This window comes from Onychostoma macrolepis, chromosome 23 (genome assembly GCF_012432095.1).
Source record: "Onychostoma macrolepis isolate SWU-2019 chromosome 23, ASM1243209v1, whole genome shotgun sequence".
Classification (NCBI taxonomy): domain Eukaryota; kingdom Metazoa; phylum Chordata; class Actinopteri; order Cypriniformes; family Cyprinidae; genus Onychostoma; species Onychostoma macrolepis.
In genome coordinates, this window is record NC_081177.1 from 4,503,716 (window position 1) to 4,526,536 (window position 22,821).

General features: G+C 37.1%; 1 protein-coding gene across 7 annotated transcripts in view; it reads right to left on the reverse strand.

Moving 5' to 3' along the window:
- Window positions 1–22,821, reverse strand: part of scube3 (signal peptide, CUB domain, EGF-like 3) — a 116,235-nt gene that overhangs the window by 28,662 nt on the left and 64,752 nt on the right. For 3 of the 7 annotated variants that reach the window (XM_058764216.1, XM_058764217.1, XM_058764222.1), the window contains 4 exons: window positions 17,884–18,030; window positions 16,325–16,441; window positions 8,843–8,893; window positions 3,309–3,425 (listed from right to left, as the gene is read on the reverse strand). In XM_058764216.1, the coding sequence (XP_058620199.1) occupies window positions 3,309–3,425; window positions 8,843–8,893; window positions 16,325–16,441; window positions 17,884–18,030 (432 nt within the window). The remainder of the gene's footprint in view (window positions 1–3,308; window positions 3,426–8,842; window positions 8,894–16,324; window positions 16,442–17,883; window positions 18,031–22,821) is intronic. The other 4 variants (XM_058764220.1, XM_058764219.1, XM_058764218.1 and 1 more) reach the window with 3 other exon arrangements.

Sequence of the window (22,821 nt, forward strand, 5' to 3'; positions counted from 1 at the left end):
ATTCAAACCAGCAGCGGAGGATTCATGTGAAGTAATCAAAAGGTAAAAGGGGTGACTGACCATAAACATGACAGATTTGTCTGGGCTTAAACTATCAGCTTACCGTTTGAATCAGAAGAAGAGAGGGAGAAAACAAAAAGAAAAAATTCTTTCATACAGAAACGTTACAGAAACTTTAACAATTTGGGGAACCTTACAACATTAAACACATTTCACATTTAAAAAAAACTTCTGTTTATAGCATAAAAATAATGAATAAATACAAAAGACTTCAAGACTTCAATCAAATAAATGTATTCTCCATTTTAAAAAAGTTATAGAAAAAGGAAAGAAAAGAAAAGAAAAGAATATATTTTTATAGAAAGTGTATAGAAATGTATACAAATCGGAGAAACTTATAAAATCAAATAATTCTTAGTTTATTTGATTTATAAGAAAAATTATAAATTACAGAAAATAACTTAACAATAACAGCCACATAATCACATAATTTAGCTCTTCAATTTAAAAAGCAACTATTAAAAGTAATTTCATGTCATCAGAAAATTAAAACACATTTTACTCCTAATAAATTTCACCTAAGAATTCACCTCGACCGCAGACTTAATTAAACATAATCAGACTGCTTGTCATTTTGTAAAAGGCAGACCCTGCTTGAATCCTAGGAGCGTTAAGTGTCTTAAATATTGTTCATTTCCTTTCAGCCGAGAAATTCACTATTTTATGAAGCAACATATTTGAGTCCAAATGTTAAGTCTGTGATATTAAACAAGCAATCCTCTAAAATCTAAGACGATTACATTTACGCATTTTGCAGATGCTTTTATCCTTCCATTGCATCGGGTTTACATCAGTTTTTGTATTTTCTGGGAGTTGAACCCATGACCTCGGCATTGCTAGCGCCGATCTCCATCGTTTGAGCTACAGAAATGAGAAAATGAGACACGCGGACAAGAAATGAGGAGAGAATAAGAGAAAGGAGCGAAAGCGAGAGGACGAGTGGATTGTGCCGGACACACATGGAGCGAATGTGCGGCTTCAGAATCGCTGCGGGACTCCGACAGGAAGAAGTCTTTCAGGATCGCGTCTCCTCAGGCCCGTTCTCTCGGAATCGGGGATCAATATATCATCAGCTTGTCCTGCTTTCCATGGGCTTTGATTGAGCTGCACTGGATGTTTCTGATTACAGCTGAATCATCCGAGTAAATGAGGCGTTCATCTCAGAGAGAGGCTGCATCATCTGGAGAAAATAATGGCATTAGGAGCAGAAGAAACTCTCGCTCTGGGCCTGAAGGAGGCTCCGTGTCTTCTCGTGCCAGTGCTGTCTGGGGATGTTTTTCTTTGTTTCTTCTACAGCAGAACTAATAAAACTCAATGTTCTTTTATCGCTCTTGTTAGCGTAACGTTATGAGCGCTAGAGGCGACGAAGGCTCCCAGTCTTGGCTGCACGAACCCACAAGCCTGCACTTCCAGTTGCTTTTCACCCTTTCGGAAACTCTTTTATTCTTCGTTAAACCCTTTCGTGTTCCCTCGTTGATTTATATACACTTTTTCTGACATTTTTCTGGGCTACGAGATCATGAAGAAAAACATTTAACTTTATGAAGAAAGAAAATAAAACAAAAGAAATTCTATATACATTTTTATAGAAATGTATAGAAATTGAGGAACCATATAAAATAAATAAATAAATACAAATATATATATATATATAAATACAAATATATATATATATAAATATATATATATATATATATATATATATATATATATATATATATATATATATATATATATATATATATATATATATATATATATATAAAAAACGTACACAGGAAGAATAAATATCTGCAAAAGACCAAAAGACAAAAACAATCACATAATTACAAAATTTAATTCTCAATTTAAAAACAAAACAAAATTTACCTAATTTTAAAATAATTTTTATTACTAATTAATTTGACCTAAGAATTCACTTTGACCACAGATTTAATAAAAAAATAATCAGATTGCTTGTCATTTTGTAAAAAAACATCCTAGCAGCAATATGTGCCTTAAATATAGCTAAAATACCGATAATTTTGCTTCACCCACAATAAAAAGTAACAGTAAGAAAAGACTCAGAAAAGAAATTAATAAAATGTATTTAAATTTGTATGAATACAAACTTATATATTATATCTATATATCAACAAAGAATTAAGAATAAAGAAATGTAAGGAAATAAACAATTTATGCAGTAAAAATAATAAATAATCCTCTACTATAGGAAATAAACAGAAATAGAGGTGTAGCGGTCGCTAACTGCCGAAGCGTTTGGAGGTTTTTACATGACGTCAAAGCGGTCACATTGGAGAACTTTGAGCTTTCATGAAACACTCCCAACTTGTAATTACGAGATCTTCAAAAGACGTGAACGCTGTTTACAAGTTGAGAACTCATAATTACGGTAATTCAGAAATGACGGCATGCAATAATGAGTCTGAGTGGGAGTTTTCTGATTTCTTGTCTTTGAATTCAAAATCTGCTGAAAGCTCCAGGATTGATCGTGATGTGAAACCTTATCCATGTGAAATGACATTTTTGCAAAGTAATAAGATATGATAAAATTTGTCCTCTGCCCATTGAACCTCACTTCTCTATCTATCTATCTATCTATCTATCTATCTATCTATCTATCTATCTATCTATCTATCTATCTATCTATCCATCCGTCCGTCCGTCCGTCCGTCCGTCTGTCCGTCCGTCCGTCCATCTTTCCACCCATCCATCTGCCAATCCAACCATCTATCCATCTATCTGACCATGTGTCCATCTGTTCATCTATCTATCAATTCATCCATCCATTCATCCATCCATCTGTCAATCCATCTAACCATCCATCCATCCATCCATCCATCTATCTATCCATCCATTTATCTATCCATGCATCCAACCGATTATCCATACATTTCTCCATCAATCCATCCATCCTTCCATTTATCCATTCATCTGTCCGTCCGTCCGTCCGTCCGCCCGTCCATCCATCCATCCATCCATCCATCCATCCATCTATTGTTCTATCCATCCATTCCTCCATCAATCCATCCATCCTTCCATCTATCCATTCATCCATCTATTGTTCTATCCATCCATTCGTCCATCAATCCATCTACATATCTACCCATCTGTCTATCCATCTTAATCTCTTTCAGGTTAAACTACATTTTCTCATTGACCCTTCAAAACCTGTTTTATAATCTGCTGGGATTTTATTGCCTCATGCATCCCACACATTTGTCTGTGATATCAGAGGATGGTCGTACCTTTGCAGGTCTTGCGGTCCGACTGTAAGGTGAATCCCACCGGGCAGCTACAGCGAACTCCAGTCACAGCATCATGACACGTGCTGTCACAGCCTCCGTTATTAACTGCACACGTCTCTGAAAACACACACACACACACACACACAGACACAGACACAGACACAGACACAGACACAGACACAGACACAGACACAGACACAAAACCACACACACACAAAACCACACACACACAAAACCACACACACACAAAACCACACACACACACAGACACAGACACAGACACAGACACAAAACCACACACACACAGAGCAGCAGTCAGGACAGGAACATATGTGGATATCAAACCAAATGAGCATCTCGTCTTGCACACTCTGAACAGCTTTGATTAGTCTAGTCATGAACACAGCACATGCAAGCGAGCAGCAAACGTCTGTCGAACACTTGTTATTAAGTGTATGAGTGTCGCTCAACAGGGGGGTTAGAGTTCAGCGTTCAGCATTCAGCTAAAGCATCTGTTAAGCAGAAGATTAAAATTTCACAATGACCATGACACTACATTACAAATATGCATAAACTTGAACTTCGTTTAACTTTGTTGCATCAGTAAGTTTCAAATCACCAACTCTCATGAAAAATAAAATGTCTTCCAGTCACTTTGTACAAATAAAACACCCCTTTAAATGGTAACAACAACAACAACAATGATAATTAGTATTATTATTTATTTATTTACTTGTTAATTTCAGGGTTTGGGGTAGTCAATAAAGATAACAATGCTCAAAGAACAACAATAAAAAAAACTATTTTATATATATATATATATATATATATATATATATATATATATATATTGATGCTTATAAATAAATAAACAAACATCATTATTTAATTGTATTATTTCATTTAGTTGTATTATTATTAATAAATAACAATACATTATTGTTTCATTTATTTTAATTGTATTAATACATTAACAACTAAAACAATTATTTATATCTATATATAATCTACTGTACATGACGCTTATAAAGAAATATATTAATAATAATAATAATTATTATTATTATTATTAATAATAACTGTACTTGGTACTTTTAGGATTTGGGCTAGTAAGTAAGTGAGTAAGTAACATACATAATGTTGTTGTTGTTGTTGTTATTGTTATTATTATTATTATTCATTTATTAGTGTTTGGCATAGTCACAATACATGAAAAACAACAAAAAAGACTATTTTAATCTACTGTATATTGATATAAATAAATAAAAAAGCAACAATTTTTTTTCTTTCCTTATACTGCTCGCTTAATAATCTAAGCACAATAACTGTCATGAATAAGGGTTTACCACAAAGCTCTGCTGGCATTCATCAGAACAACTTTATAAAAGAGACAGAGAGCGAGCGAGATGTTGGAGTTGTGTGCCAGGGTGCAGGTCTGTGTCACAACACGCCTCTGAAACGCTTCGAGATTCACGAACTGCATCAATCTCTGATTATAACGCTTGACATCTACAGCTTTGAGAGCTGGAACACCCTCACACACAAAACACTTGCCTTTGTGAGGGTAAATTCTCTCATCTGAAAAGATTTGATTCAGCTGTGTGAGTGGATATAAATATAATCTTTTGATAGAGGAGATGATAAGCGGTCTCTGATTCACTGGGAGACACCTGTGAGCTGACTGAAGCTCGCTTTCCACTGAACGCTAATGATCCGTGCAGTCAGCAGAGTTAACCATCAAACCAAAACTCTTGTGCTATTCGGCCACCTGTCTGAAGGAGTCCCTCTTTCACGGGTCAACGATACGCTGAATGGCATCAGTTCAACATTCATCTGATCCTCTGATACAGTAAATCACTCTAATCAGTTTAACTATGACATTCTATGATTCAATAGTATTAAAACCTTACCTTTTAATGTTCCAAAAAATTTTATATTTTAATTATTTATCATTCAAATCTAATTCTAAAAAAACTGATCAACTTAAAAAAATAATACAAAATAATCTATAATATCAGTAATAAATTAGTATTACGTTAAATTCTCTAAAGATTTACTGCACAAAGCTCTGCAAAATAACTCATAGTAAACCACTGTAATCAGTTTTAACATAAAATGATTAATTAACATTAAAACAGCTTATAATTACATGCACATTATGTCCTTACATTTTAATACTTTAAAATTAAAATAATATGAAACACACAAAAAAATGATAATTTAACAATAAATAAATAAATACTAGACGAAGTTGTGCAGAATATCTTGCAGTAAATCACTGTAATAAGTTTTACCATGCAACGTTTAAGTAATAATTTAACCAAAAACTAAACACACACACACACACACACATACATATATAATTAAATTATCTTTATATTAACAAAGCTCTGTAGAATAACTCGGTTTTTACTTTTAACCGCCAAGCAACCACACAGAAGCAGATTAGCAAATACTGGGAAAGTTGTCAGGTCAACTCCAACATTACAGCAGCATATTTTTCACAGACAAGCACCATTAAAATGCTCCTGACAAAATATAAAACTACAGATTTAGCACCAAAGCAGACCTCATCGAGATACAATTATCATTCCAATCCAGCTAAACAGTAGCTTCAGATCGATGTCTGCTGCCAAAGATATCATGCTCCTCTTGCAGGAGAGAGCTACAAATAAACTATGTTAAGACCTTCTCTGCAGACTTCAAACATGCACTTCAAACATCAAGCATCTTACACCTTCCTCAGGCAACATAGACGAAGCAGCGGCTGGTTTTTGAGGCACCTGTACGTGCTGAGACCCGTTCAAACCCCTTTTCACTTGTGTCAGAAACACTCCAATGAACATCTCGGCTTTGGTCGCATCCCAACACTTAATGCAACCATTATCTCCATAAGCTGTCTCTATAGGACACTCTTTGAGAGAAGTTAAATGTTAAGAGTGGTAAAACACACTCATTAACTAGTACCCAGCAGGCCCGTTGCTAATGTAAAACCACCTCCAAGAAAAATTCAGGGAGAAGGATTTTCTACCGAGGCAAAATTCTAGACTGCTCTCAATTAACTGCAATTAGGTCATCTAATGGCTTCCCAGGAGATCGGATCATCTCACCTGCTCTTGTTCTTGCCATTCTGACTGAAACTTTAACCGAAGAAGACAGCTGATAAAAAAAGAAAGTCTCCGTCTGATTTGCATGTTTATTTTGTGCAATAATACATGTAAACCCCAGAGTCTGTTGGCATGTTTGTACCGCCATCACTGTAATTGGACGTTTCACCTTACTTAAGCAAAACCATCCGCCGACATTCAGCTAGCGCTCAGGAATCCGCTCACAATTGTAAATGTTGGCACAATTAGTTTCTGAAAGGGTTGGAACAAGTCAGGAACATGCCGCCAGAGGTAGAGCTATTTGGTAAATATGACAGCTGTTGGCAGCGGTCTCTCTCAACCTCAACCAAACACATCGGTCCCCATTAAATCCACTCTGATGTTAACAGGTTGACATGCAAACAAGCTCGTTTTTCAAAAACGCCAATGCTTTCCAAGTCGAGAAAATAGCATGAGCTGACAGAAAGAGAAACAAAGCGAGACGCGTTTTTGGTACTGGGACAAACGTTGTCCTTGGACATTGGTGTATTTGCTGTGTGCTTATTTCAGGCCGAATAAACAAAATCCCAAGACAAGTGCGTTTCACTGATAGCCAGCATGCAGATTTGAAACTGATGAGTCTCATTTATAATCTCAGAGCCTTGTGCAATCAAAAGTGTACACCCAAGCGCTTTCAAAATTTGAAGTCATGCGTGACGCACTTTGAAAAACGAAGTACGGTGACGTGTTATAACAGGTCCAATTGAATTCCATTACAAGAATTTATCACAGTTCACACTCTTGGGCCAAATCTGACCCATTTTTCTCATAGCAGAGACTTCATTGTTAAAACCTCATTAAACTTGCTTTCTTAGAGAACGGGTGGTTTCCAAAGAAAAGTTTCATTCAGACAATTCAAGAGGAAAACCATTTTAATTGGGGTAAATTGCATTGTGCTGATCTCTTGACTTGCCAGAATGGAGACATTTGCCAAGAATTAGTACAAATGTTGAATTTGGTGCGATAAAGGTTAGTAAGAATTCCAGCATTACCACGTCCACTACTAAAAGAATTAGCCAATAGAAAGCAAGCTAGAGAAACGGCCTTATTTTCAAAATGGTAAACCATTTTAATGGGGGTAGAATGCATTGAGATGATCTCCTGACTTGCCAGAATGGAGAAATTTGCCAAGAATTGGTGCAATTGTTACAATTGGTGAAACAAGGGTTAGTAAGAGATCCAGCATAGCCATGCCCACTATTGAAAGAAGTAGCCAATAGGAAGCCAGCTAGAGAAAGTGACCAATTTACCATTAGGTAAACCATATGAATTGGAGTAAATGGCATTGTAGTGATCTCCTGTCTTACCCAGAATGGATAAATTGGGCAAGAATTGGTGCAACTGGTGAAACTGGTCTAATAAAGATTCCAGCAAAGCCACGCCCTCAACTAAAAGATGTAGCTAACAGAAAGCAAGCTAAAGAAACTGACTTATTTTCCAGATGGTAAACCATTTTAATGGGGGTAAACTGCATTTTGTTTATCTCCTGACTTGCCAGAATGGAGAAATTTGCCAATAATTGGTGGAAATGTTGAAATTGGTGCAATAAAGTTATTAAGAGTTCCAGCATAACCACGCCCACTATTGAAAGAAGTAGGAAGCAAGCTAGAGAAATTGACTTATTTACCATTGGGTTAACCATTCTAATGGAAGTAAATGGCATTGTGTTGATCTCCTGACTTGCCAGAATGGAGAAACTGGCCATGAATGGGTGCAATAAAGGTTAGTAAGGGTTCCAGCATAACCACACCCACTATGAAAAGAAGTAGCCAATAGGAATTAACCTAGAGAAATGTTCATATTTACCATTGGGTAAACCATTTTAATGGGGGTAAGTGACATTGTGGTGGCCTCCTGACTTGCAAGAATGAAGAAACTGGTCAATAATAGGTGAAAATGTTGAAACTGGTGCAATAATGGTTAGTAAAAGTTTCAGCATAACCACACCCACTATTGAAAGAAGTAGCCAATATGAAGCAAGCTAGAGAAACTGACTTATTTACCTTTGGGTAAACCATATTAATGGGGGTAATTTGCTTCGTGATGATCTCCTGACTTGCCAGAATAGAGAAGTTAGCCAAGAATTGGTGCAAATGTAGAAATTGCTGTGATAAAGGTTAGTAGGCATTCTAGCATAACCACGCCAATTATTAAAGGATGTAGCCAATAGGAAACAAGCTACAGAAACTGACATATTTACCATTGGGTAAACTATTTTAATGGAGGTAAACTGCATTGTGGTGATCTCCTGACTTGTCAGAATGGAGAAATTAGCCAAGAATTGGTGCAATTGGTGCAATAAAGGTTAGTAAGAGTTCCAGCATAACCACGCCCACTATTGAAAGAAGTAGCCAATAGGAGTCAAGCTAGAGAAATGGACATATTTACCATTGGGTAACAGCTCTGGCTGCAGTGGCTGATGAGGGGTACTTCTTTCCTCTGCATACACACACACACACACACACATTACAAAAACACTGCTTAGTCTTCCAAGATTGACTTTAGAAACTGAATAAAACACCCTGGCCAGTCAAATTTGTTTTTAGTTGCCCTAGTACTCAAAATGAACCTTTTATGAGGCTACAGGAGCAGTTGAGTTCATAAACTCCCTGTCAAAAGGCCAGCTTAAACCAACCCAAGATTGTGTACTGATTGTAGTCGGTTTAAGCTGGTTTAGAGCCCCTTAAACCGTCAAACTAGGTGAGCCTGAGCAGTCCAACATGATGTTAAATCAGCTTCGTACACTTTCTTACAGAGCAACAAGGCAGAGTGTTAGTCTTCTCATGCATCGACAAGATAACACTCTCAACACAGAGCAGATAGATGCAGACCGGTTAGTGTAAGTGAGTTGGACTACAACCTTCGGGGGAAACATTCGAAATGAGCAGGAAGGCGTGAATTGGTGTCATACAGAGATAAACTGTGGCAATGATTCCCACTGCAGTTCATCCAAGACATTCAATCACTTACCTGCGCTGTGACTTCTCAGTTTAACTGAAAACTACCAAATAACAAAGCCCATTGAACTGAACTGCTTATGAAACAAATGGTTTTAACAATATGATGCCTGGGGATTGTGTGTACCAACCAGATGTGAGCATCTGTTTCAGATTAGCATCTCTCTCAGCCTAAGAATCTCCACAACCCTATTGTTTGCTAAGTGTCTTACTTCTGCGGAAATGTTCGTGCAAATCCGCTGGCTTATGCGGAGGGCTTGGGTATGTCGTTTGATTGTAGGATCGCATGAAGATGCCTGGACCCATGTGGAAAAACACTTAGCGGTTAGGTGTTAGCTGTTAGCGTTTTCACATTCTGTTTGGATATATTAAGAGTGAATTCCACTGGAAAGTGAGCATCACTTACTACTTGCTACGAAGAGAAAGGCTCAAGGCATAACTACTATAGATGACTGCTTCCACAAAACTATTTTCAACATTGCTAAAAATCTGAAATGTTTCTTGAGCAGCAAATCAGCATGTTAGAATGATTTCTGAAGAATCATGTGACACTGAAGACTGGAGTAATGATGCTATAAATTCAGCTTTGATCAAAGGAATAAATTACATTTTAAAATATATTCAAATCTTAAACAGTTATTTCAAATTGTAATAGCTTTTCACAATATTACTGTATTTTTAACAACTAAATGCAGCCTTGCTGAGCACAAAAGATTTCCCTAAAAATACATTTAAAATCTTAACCATTCCAAACTTTGAGAGCAATTCAAAATAATTTCAAAAAGTAAAATATAGAGATATAATCTGGCTCCAAAGAGCACCATTATACATTGACAACCAAAGTAGTTGTGCTTTCTGACTGTATAAATTGAGTACAAATAACATTAAAACCACAAATATTTCATTATATTATCATATTTACCAGCACCCAATTTCGTCACCACTTAGCAAAGTCTCTAATTGGAGCGTGTATGACTGAAACTGCCATTGAGATGAATGGGAATGCTAACGCATTGCTCTCTTCAGGTATTTTTTGCCAATACTTATGGATGCGTGATAGTGTTTGTTCTATTGCCATCCCTTCCGCTCATTGTGCGGTTTCAAACCAAACCCATTTGGCAAAGCAAAACGTCAGTGACAGATTGAGAAGGATGAAAGCCGTATAAAGTGCAAAAGTAATCAGAGCAACCGAAATCCATCACCACTGGAGAAAAGCAGTCAACGAGGATGAAGAGAGAGGGGAAGAGAATAGATAAAGTAGCTCAAGGCACACAAAAGCCACCCAGTGAGATCAGAGTGATTGATTTTACTCTACCAATGTGCCATTGCGAGATTAAAGTCCGAGAGCTATTCCGCAGAGCCGCGAATCAAAGGATGTTCGGTTAAAAAATGAGCAGAGATCACTTAGAAGCTATTCTGAGCTAAATTGTTCATAAGGATCCTATTGTATTAATGAGGTCTGACTAACGAAAATACGGGCGATCTGATTCATTGATGCAAACGCTGAGCTATTTCTGCCGTCGGGGCGAATCCAACCAGAGATGCTGAAGTGTTGGTCAGACTCCAGTCATTGACCAAATCACTGCAATGGCATCTGAAAATGTCTTTAACACATGCTACGTCTGGTCCTCTGAACCGTTTCATTCTTAATATGCTGTAAACAAAGTGAGGGGGGAAACACAGTGAGATGGCAAGACTTAAAAAGAATTAAAAATGAAAACTTGTGCTGAATGTTTCTTCAACTTGGACAGTTTTGGCAATGTGGACGTTTAGAAAATAAACTCTCTAAAATACACTCTGACTAGTTGAAGTATCACCAACTAGGAAGAATTCTTATTTTCTTCTAATTCTTAGTCCTCTTGTTGCTATAATACACTTAAATAAAAATTATAATAGATCTAAAAATACAATTTTAAAAAATCGAATAAATTCATAATATTTAGATTATTTACGCATATTTACAATATAAAAAATATTTTGATGATGTTTAATAACTGTAATAGTATTATTAATTATATTTTAATTTGAAATAATTATTAAATAATTATTTCATAATTAGTAGTAGTATTATTTTTGATATTTTATTAAACAAATTAAGCTAATGAGAAATTATTGAAAAATTATGACAGGTCAAAACCAAAATTGTATAAATTGATATATTATTATTATTATTAGGCCATAAATACACAGAAATATTTTCTATATCTTTTGTTTTGTTTTGTTTCTTATTTGTTTTATAATAATAATAATAATAATAATAATAATAATATAAATAATATTATTTAATTAATTAATATTTAATTTTATTAACTTAATATTATTAAATTAAATAGCATTAAACTGATTAAAAGTAACAGTAGAGACATTTGTCATTTTACAAAGATTTATATTACTATTATACTAAAGACTAGTAATGATGCTGAAAATTCAGCTATTTATCACTGAAATAAAGTATATTTCAAAATATATTAAACTATAAGAAAGTTTTTTTTAAATTGTAATAATTTTTCACAATATCGCTGTTTTTACTGTATTTTTGATCAAATAAATGCAGCCTAGGTGACCATAAAAGGCTCAAAAACATCAAAATCTTTCGTACTTCAAGTATATAATGTATAGACATATACTTTTTTTAACACCATATGTTCTACTATTGCGCTTAAAAAGTAAAATGTTTCCAAGAAAGTTTAAATATGACTTTCATAAGTCTGTTTTCTAAAACTCGACCTCCAGGACATTAAAGTGCCTGTTGTTGAAGAAACATCCATCCAGCCTCTCTCCTCACCTTCTCTTATCATGCGAACGGTTTCCATCTCCTCAGGGGATTGTGGGTAGGCCACATCAATTACTCCGTGACTCCAGCCCATCGCTCAACAGGGGCTCATTAATAAGTTCAGCTTGTTTTATTGTGGCTTTCTGGCCTATTAGAGCTTGTGAGAGAGCGACCCGGCGACCGCAGCCCAGCCTTGGGCAAGCGGCTCGATCTGGATTCCTGCGGGGGGAAATGTGCGACCCTGACAGATTCACCGCAGCCCTCTGGCCTCTGCGGCCTGCACTTTACTCAGCAGAGCGCTCGGTTTGGTCTTCGGGGGTTGTCAGACAAGCCAGACGTCTCATTTGCGGCGCTGCTGGCAGGTTTCGGGGGGAACGGAGGGGTAATAATAGGGCTTCTGAGTGAGACCTTGACATAAGAGCTGGATCCAGAGTGAAAGAGGCGTGCAAGAAACGCATCAGAAACCAAACTAACCGCCGTTCGCTCAGGAAACAAGGTCCCTGACGTTGAGGCTGAATGCTGAAATGCTGATTTTAAAGCTCTGTCTTCGAGAGCGTGTGCATGTTTGTTTCTGTTTGGATGTGGCCGGATGTGAAGCCGGTTGCTAACTTCAGGATTCATAATGCCATCCCTGAAGTCTGCGGGTCAGCTTGTTTTATGACTTTTCCAGCTATTACAGCCGACGCACCCAAGATCCATTTTCAGCTTCAGAGTGCAAAAAACACAGATAAAAATATTTTTTATTTATTTATTTATTTTTTTTATGAGCATCAGTTTCTGTTGCTCACTAATTCTGACATTTGAGTTAAGTGTGACTAAACAACAAAGTATAATTTTTTTTCTTTGTTTTGTTTTAACAAAAATGATGGGTGAACCTCACAACAAATATCCAGATCATAGTACAAAAAGAGAGAGAAACAAAATATCAATACATTTTTAAAAATTAATCAATTTAAATAAAAATGCTAATAGATCTAATAATGTTTTTAAAATCGTATGCATTTCTAAACAATATATTTAGAATGCATTTTTTAAAATTATTTATTATTGTTTTTATTATTATTAGTAGTAGCATGTTATTATTATTATTATTACTATTATTATTATTATTTAGTGCTGTCAAATGATTAATCGCGATTAATCACATTCAAAATGAAAGTTTTTATTTACATAATATATCTGTGTGTACTGTGTATATTTATTATGTATATATAAATACACACACATACAGTATATATTTTGAAAATATTTACATGTATTTACATATATTTATATTCAAATAATTTATAATATATATAAATATTTAATATATAAACGTAACATATTTTCCTTAAATATATACATGCATGGGTGTGTTTTATATATACATAATAAATAAAAGTACACACACATATACTGTGTAATCAAAAACTTTTATTTTTGATGTGATTAATCACGATTAATCGTTTGACAGCACTATTATTATTATTATTATTAAGCTAAGGACAAATTATCAAAATTAATCACTGATCTAAAAACAAAACAACAACAAAAATAATAATAATTTACTGATTATTATCCGAAAACCAGTCAGTATCTGGTGTGACCACCATTTGCCTCACGCAGTGCAACACATCTCCTTCGCATAGAGTTGATCAGGTTGTTGATTGTGGCCTGTGGGATGTTGGTCCACTCCTCTTCAATGGCTGTGCGAAGTTGCTGGATATTGGCAGGAACTGGAACACGCTGTCGTATACGCCGATCCAGAGCATCCCAAACATGCTCAATGGGTGACATGTCCGGTGAGTATGCTGGCCATGCAAGAACTGGGATGTTTTCAGCTTCCAGGAATTGTGTACAGATCCTTGCAACATGGGGCCGTGCATTATCATGCTGCAACATGAGGTGATGGTCGTGGATGAATGGCACAACAATGGGCCTCAGGATCTCGTCACGGTATCTCTGTGCATTCAAAATGCCATCAATAAAATGCACCTGTGTTCGTTGTCCATAACATATGCCTTCCCATACCATAACCCCACCGCCACCATGGGCCACTCGATCCACAACGTTGACATCAGCAAACTGCTCACCCACACGACGCCATACATCTGCCCTGTACAGTGAAAACCGGGATTCATCTGTGAAAAGAACACCTCTCCAAAGTGTCAGATGCCATTGAATGTGAGCATTTGCCCACTCAAGTCGGTTACGACGACGAACTGCAGTCAGGTCGAGACCCCGATGAGGACGACGAGCATGCAGATGAGCTTCCCTGAGACGGTTTCTGACAGTTTGTGCAGAAATTCTTTGGTTATGTAAACCGATTGTTGCAGCAGCTGTCCAGGTGGCTGGTCTCAGACGATCTTGGAGGTGAAGATGCTGGATGTGGAGGTCCTGGGCTGGTGTGGTTACACGTGGTCTGTGGTTGTGAGGCCGGTTGGATGTACTGCCAAATTCTCTGAAATGCCTTTGGAGACGGCTTATGGTAGAGAAATGAACATTCAATTCACGGGCAACAGCTCTGGTCGACATTCCTTAGTCAGCATGCTCCCTCAAAACTTGCGACATCTGTGGCATTGTGCTGTGTGATAAAACTGCACATTTTAGAGTGGCCTTTTATTGTGGCCAGCCTAAGGCACACCTGTGCAATAATCATGCTGTCTAATTATCATCTTGCTATGCCACACCTGTGAGGTGGATGGAGTATCTCGGCAAAGGAGAAGTGCTCTCTAACACAGATTTAGACAGATTTGTGAACAATATTTGAGAGAAATAGACCTAGATCTTTGAGTTCAGCTCATGAAAAATGGGGGCAAAAACAAAAGTGTTGCGTTTATAATTTTGTTCAATGTAGATAGATAGATAGATAGATTGGGACAATGTTCTCATAAAAAAAAAGACATTGCTTGTGGTTTGACATCTCAAACAGTTGGAAAATCATTCTACTCTCTAAATAAAACATACACAACAATGAATCATCATATAATCTCTCTCTCTCTCTCTCTCTTTTAAGATATTGCAATATTTTGGTATTTTCTTAGATATTCAAATTTAGCATCACGTGTAATTCAGACCTGGTGCAAACAGATACAAGTCTGCTGTGGATTGCTACAGGTAGTCATTCATAAATCAGTGATCAGTAATATAGAAGTCTGCTGTAATTGGCTGAAGAAATACAAAGCAAAGCTGCAATTTGCTAAAGAGGCGCACAGAACAGCTATGATTGGCACACACATAGACACATGTATTATTCAGGCCATAAAGCTGTTGTGTGTCATTTTTTGGATCTTAAAACACTAAAATAATTCAACTATAAAGAAACAATCTTTATTCATTTGGTGATGCTAACGGCTCGTACATCACACACTGCAGCTTTAAACAGCATTATGACCAATCAGTGCTTTTTAATAACGTGAAAAGTTGACGGGAAACGTGTTCAGTGAATCAAGCAAGCAAGGTTAAGCAGAAAAAAAGACAGCTAGAGCAGGAAAGCACATAACTCTTCACATTCAGTGATCTTGATAAGTTTGATATATGCTCAAATACATCAAGTTTATATCTCATGCGTAAGTGTCTTTTTGCGCTCAACTTTCGGTTTATAGCTCCCACGACGCCTGCAAATCCTCATCCGTGACTAGACTAATGGAAACACCAACATATGCATGTAAATGACGCGTAACTAAAGGACAATGTGCTCACTGTAAAACACTAGAGATGCACAGAACAGTAATTTCTCACTGTACATTCTGAACGTTGCATGAAGCTCGGAGATTTGGTTCCACCGCATAAACTCAAGCCAAACTCTGGACTTCACAGAACATTAAGTTTAGAGTTTCCATCAGAAGTCTCTTAAAGCCAACACTTTTGCTTTAACAGTGTCTGGAGTTCACTAGGAAGTCAATGTGAAATCAAAATCAACCCTATTCACTATATGAACCCCTAAGCAATTCATCAATTCACATTATTTTTTTCAGCGAAACATAATCTCTGAAACTATTTTCTTTTTGGTTGATGTCACCGATCGCTCTTATTTTCTGTCTTTTCCTAGTCTAATCAGTGTCCTCTGGAGAAAGCTGGTGAAGGCTTTCAGAAGTGTTGAGTGTAGTTGCAGCAGCTGGCCAGGTGGAGTGCTGTGGTGGTGTAGAGGGTGTAACTCACCTACACAGGTCTTCCCATCAGAGTGAAGCGCAAACTTCATATGACACGAACACCTGGGCCCATGGTCCATCTCCTCACAGATGTGCTGACAGCCACCGTTACCATAGTTACATGTCACTAAACCAGAACAACAGCAGGATTAGAGATCACTAACCATTTCCATCCATCCATCCATCCATCATTCTGTCCATCCAACCTGATCTCACAGAATTCCGTGTAATGTTCACGGACTTAATTAACCCCGAATCTGTGGTGGCATCACGGAATCGTCGAAAATTCTGTGATGGGCTCACAGAAGGCATCAGCCGTGGTCCATGCACGGATTCACTGGTTCAACACCAGCGCTGCATCAGACCACGTACAAAGAGTGACTCCGATGCAGTTATACTTTCACTGGAGTACCTGACCCCACCCCAACCCTAAACCTACCCAGTTCTGAACAATAATGATGACGATAAATTTCCCAGTATTGCGTCAGCATATTAATGCTAAGGGTTTCCGTGCGTGGAGCACGGCTGATGCCTGTCACTGACTTACATTGGTATCACTTCTGTGAGCCCATCATGGATTTTTTCTGTGAGCCCATCACGGAATTTTCGGCGATTCCGTGATGCCACCACAGATTCGGAGGTTAATTAAGTCCGTGAACATTACACAGAATTCTGTGAGATCATGTTGGTCCATCCATCTATTCATGCATCCTTCTGTCCATCCATCCATCCATTGTTTTTTCCATCCATCCATTCATGCATCGTTTTGTCTATCCATCCATCCATCATTCTGTCCATCCATCCATCCATCTATCTATCTGTCCATACATTGTTCTGTCCATCCATTCATTCATTCATTCATTCATCATCCATCATTCAAGCATCGTTCTGCCCATCCATCTATCTATGCATCTATCCATCTATTTGTCCATCCATCCATTGTTCTGTCTATTCATTCATTCATGCATCGTTCTGCCCATCCATCCGTCATTCTGTCCATCCATCCATCCATTTATCCATCCACCCATCCATCCATTCATGCATCATTGTCCATCTATCCATTCATGCATCATTCTGCCCTTCCATCCATTCATCTATCATTCTGTCCATCCATCCACCGATTATTATTATTATTATTATTATGCTAATGATACATTAACCAAATTTAATATATAATAATTATTATATAATCATTCTGCCCATTCTGTCCATCCATTCATCCATCATTCTGTCCATCCATCTATTCATCCATCCACCCATGCATCGTTCTGTCCATCCATCCATCCATCCACCATCCTGTCCATCCATCCATCCATCCATCCATCATTCTGTTCATCTATCCATCTATCTATTCATCCATCGTTCTGTCTATCCATTCATTCATCCATCCATCCATCCAATGATGCATCATTCTGTCTATCTATCCATTATTCTGTCCATCCATCCAGTCATCATCCATTCATTCATCCACCCACCCATAAAAAGTAGAAAAATGCTCAAATGCTTTTATTATTCCCATGGGGAGTGTGTATGTAATTTCTCTTGCTGATGAACTGTGATTTGACTCACATTTACAGTCTCGGTTGTTCTTGGTGAGCTGAAATCCAGGTCTGCACTCACAGGCAATGCCTCCTTTGGGTGTCTCTCTGCAAATGTGGGCACAGCCATGATTTTTATCCATGCAGGTGGGCACATCTTTAGTTCCATTAAAACGCACTGCAGAACAAAAAAAAAGAGGAAAATATGCACCCTTGCTGAATCAAAAATATTGCTGACCCCAAACTTTTGAACAGTAGTAGAGCATATGCATATAAAAAATGAAACGCATTCTGATTGGCTCAACATTTTCTGTTCTCAAAACAGAAAAACTTGGACATTTTAAACTTCTGTCACTTCTCGTTAGGAAACATTTAAGCTACTCTCAGGAACAGCAGCTTTGGGATTTCCTTGAGTTTACCCACAAATCTGAGCCTAAGCACACACAGTACACAAACATTCCTGTGAACGTACAGTATACTAAAATATACACACTAGTTTGGTTTGCAGAATATACAAGACTCACAGCTCAGTTTAAGAGAGTTCAAATGTCTAGTTCTGCTCGGTGAGAAAAGTACCAGTCGTTCAGAACCAGAGAACCAGCCCAAAACCGGGTGAGTGTTGCTTTTCTTTGCCTGACCCCAGATCAGAATCATGTTCAGCAGTGTTTGAACAGTAAGAAGAGAATGAAAGCACCCCACTGACTTCAGACCCCAGGACGCATCTGTGTCAACAGACCCACGGCACCCTGGGAAAGCAGCAGAAAGAGCCGTGGGGAGCTAAAGGGAGCGTCTGTATCCAAGGTTATACGAGAGAACAGCTTATATCACATTTATCTGACAGGGGTCACGTATATATGCAGCCAAACTTCGAGAAAGAAACATGAAAAATTGTGTTTCAATTAAAAATTAAATAGAAAAATACCAGTAACATTCTAAATGTCACCTTGCTACTGCTTGTTGCATACTACTATTTTGTAAAGTATGTGAAACAAAATGCATTATGCAATGATATTTCAAATGTAAGTATGAGATACTGTTGTCACATGACCTCATCATGAGCATGTATAATGATGTTAGCGGCATCCAATTTGGTGTTGTTATTGTTAATTAAAACTAAACCTATGAAAAGTAATTTTCATTAATTGCAATAAGCTTAAATTAAAATAAATTAGAGCTCAAAAATTAAAGCCCATAATAATGCACAAACTAAATTACATTTTAAATTGAATTTAAATTTCATATATACGAATTTCATTTCATCACATGGAATTGGTCAAATGTGCAGTGTTGTATCCCACAATGCAATGCCTTCAATGTATTCCATGCATACAGAAAATAGCACATCTACATACTACAGAAAAGTCAAAACAGTAAAGTAGCATGCTATTCCCAACATAGCCAATTAGTGTACATTTTAAATGTGCATATCTGCTAAAAGTTTTTCAGTCAGCTTTTAGGAGTAACTTTTTCAAGCAGCCCATCTCCGCACAGGTTTAGTCAGTCAAAATGCTGCTAATAAAATGTAGCAGTTTAGGCCTCAAATAACAGGACTGAGGGCAGAAATACAAACTTAGACACACACACACACACACACACACACACACACCCACCCTGAGGGCAGTATTTTAGCAGAGGCTTTACAGGAAACCTTTCCCCTCCACAGATGAAAACCGCTGACAAATGTGGACAGAGGGGCGACAGGACTGAACGTTTTGGTTTCACTTAGTAATTCACAACCTTTCACATCTGCCCGCATCACTTTGATTAATTAGAACCTTTTGTTTTCCATTTCTACTGCCAGAAAACAAAATCAGACCATTTTTTATTCTCGCGCTCTTGGGAACCAATTTGTGTGAGGAACTTTCCAATTTCTCTAATTCATTCTCTGGGTTTAAATCTCTTTGCCGCAGTCGTGAATGATGATGTTTGAACGCCATCGCCTTGCTGAGACGTCTTGACAAACTTTGAGTGTTAAGAATAAATGCCTCGGGCTCGACGTGATGCATATTTGCACAATTCCCTGAAAAACAAACAGATGAGGAAACTTCTGTCATTGGTAAACCACCGACCCCATGAATCCAGATACTTAAGGTCTTTTCACATGACTCACGTTAATGTTGCGAAGCATTAACCCGTCAGAGTTTGAATCATTTCAGCTTTAACCGCTTTACTACTGACCTTTCAAAGAACAGTCAATTATGGGATCATTCAAATGGCATGCGTTTTTTGTTTGTTTGCATGACAATGTCCAACTTTGCACATACAGTAATGCTGATGATACACGGGGCAACTTTTTGAGCAATGTTGCTGTCAACAGGCAACATACCGGTCAACATTTGGGTACCAAAATCCAGGAATTGGTGGACGGGGTGCCTGGGTTGGGGTACACATAAGTACATACATAGTAAATAATTCCTAATAAAATAAAAATTAATATTTAATAAATAAATATTAGAACAGTTACATTTATATATATATATATATATATATATATATATATATATATATATATATATATATATATATATATATATATATATATATATATATATATATATATATTTTTAGAAATTAAACAGAAACACTGTTAAACACAGTGGAACAAATTACATTGTAACATTGTACATAACATTAACATTGTGTGTTTATAGTACGTGTTGCCCTTTTGTGCCTCGGCTGCACGAATGTGCCGCTGTGATTTAAGATGCTGAGATATGTCGTTTTTCCCACCGTGTCCGATATTAAAATTAGTGTGACACACTTTGCAAAAGGCGTGGGCGTTGTTTACATGGCTTCGAGACAAGAAATTAAATTCTTCCGGGTTGAGGTCACAAATGGTTTGAAATTTGTGTATTGTGTCGCTTGTGGGAGGTGATGCGTTTCATACAAGATCTGGCAATTGTACAACCTTGGAATAAAATATTGATGTGATTATTCATATAATGAGATTTGGGCAATACAAATTACGGTAGTTTCCCAGGAGAAATAACAAAACGGGAGGGGGGTGGGAGATGGGTGTGAAATACGGAAGACTCCTGTGAAAAACAGGAGTGTTGACAGGTATGACAGGCAACCAGGTGAGACACAGGGCCCACGACTGATCTAAAGTATCCAGATAGAAATTTGTTACCCATTCTCAATGGAAAAGTGCCCAAGCAACAAAGCTCAAAAACGTTGGCCAACAAAATTGCTCAAAAAGTTGCTTTGTGTATCATCAGCCTAAGGCTTTTCTCATTAATGTAATCTCATAATTCTGAAAGAAAAAAAAAAAAAAAAGTCAGAATTGTGACAAATGCACATATGTGAAATATAAACTCAATTGCGAGAAAAATGCCAGAAAAGCAAAAAATGCAAAATAAAAAGTCGCAATTAACTTTTTTATTATTTTTTTTATTTCATGCCACAGAAACAGGCTTGCATAGTTGATAATAATAAGATTAGGGGTTTTTTGGAGGTGAGGTTAATATATATTAAATTATATATTGAAATACATTCAAACTAAAATTTCATAATCAAACAATTGCAGCCTCGCTGAGCAGAAGACTTATTTGAAAAACATTCAAAAAACCATACTACTAATTATATGTATTTTCAAAGTTTAAATCTCATAAATCCACATTTTCATGACTGAATCTTCCAAGCTTTTCACAAGTAGCGTATGACGCTTGCATTGAGAAGTCATTTTAAAGGCCTTGTTGGGAGCAATCAGCGCAAACTGAGAACGAAGCTTTGGGAAAAGCTGTATAAAATCCGAAGGTCATTTGATGTAGACCTCAAAAAATGAGACGTAGATCATGTTCGAGTTCAAAAACAGTCCAGAGAGAGCGAGTCATATCACTTACCGAGGGTCTAAGACCCTCTCTGCTCGGGACTGCAGACCCATTCATCACGACCGGGTCAGGTCCGGGCTAAGAAACGGACCCAAAAGAGCAGTAAACTGCTCAAGTGCTGATACAATGAGCCTTTTTTTCCAGGCCGAGGTGTAGCCCACCCTCTGAGGCCGGCCCGTAACTCCCTGCCGAATTCCTGCAGTTTTTATCATTACGAGCGTTATTCTAATCTCTCCTGAGACTCCCGGCTTAAGAAAAATGGAGCTGAATGATCGGAAATAGGAAGAAATTCACACAAGCGTTCGGAAAAACGATGGGAAAGCCATTTGAAGGGAATGAAAAAGTGGACGATTAGGGTCTGCCATATCACCCCCGGCCTGTTAAAACAAATACAAGCCTGTTAAACCCGTCTACACGGCGAAATACGCCGAGACACTTCACTGAGAGACGGCCAGGGACGCGAGTTTGAGGTGAAGTAAAGAGGAATTAGTGGTGGAGCACTAAAAATAGCATTTAATTCAATTTTCTCAGATCAAACGATCTTAATGCACTCACTCCAATTATAGAACATTAAAAACTCTAAAATGCTGCATCTTACATCATGATTGAATTACCGTAATTATAATACTTAAAGTCTTGAAGAACAAAGAAAGTGCATCAGATAATTAAATGACACATCAAACGTTAACGGTTGAAATCCCATTCTGAGTGGAAGAACACTGACGTTTTTTGTGATTGACTCTGTACTGTTCAGTCAGTGAGAATTATTCAAATGATCACTGATTCAGTGGTTCAGAATAATTTCTATGTCATTATAAGGCCCAGAATCCACTCAACTTTTTGTTCACATTTTCTTGAATAAAATGGGAGGGAAGTCTGCAGAATGGATTTAAACACTAATGTGTCAAAGACCTGAAAAAATATCTCAAGTTTGACTTTGTACCGATCAATTATTTAAAATGATTCAAATTCTCAATGACTCAATGATTTTCAGGCCCAGACAGAATCTGCACTATTTTTGTTCACATTTTCTGCATGAAACAGTCCCACCAGGATTGACTGATTGATAGGTTTTTTGTTTTTTAACTGATTTTGTAGCAATAATTTGTAGAATTTAGCTGTTTTTTTTATTTTCTTTC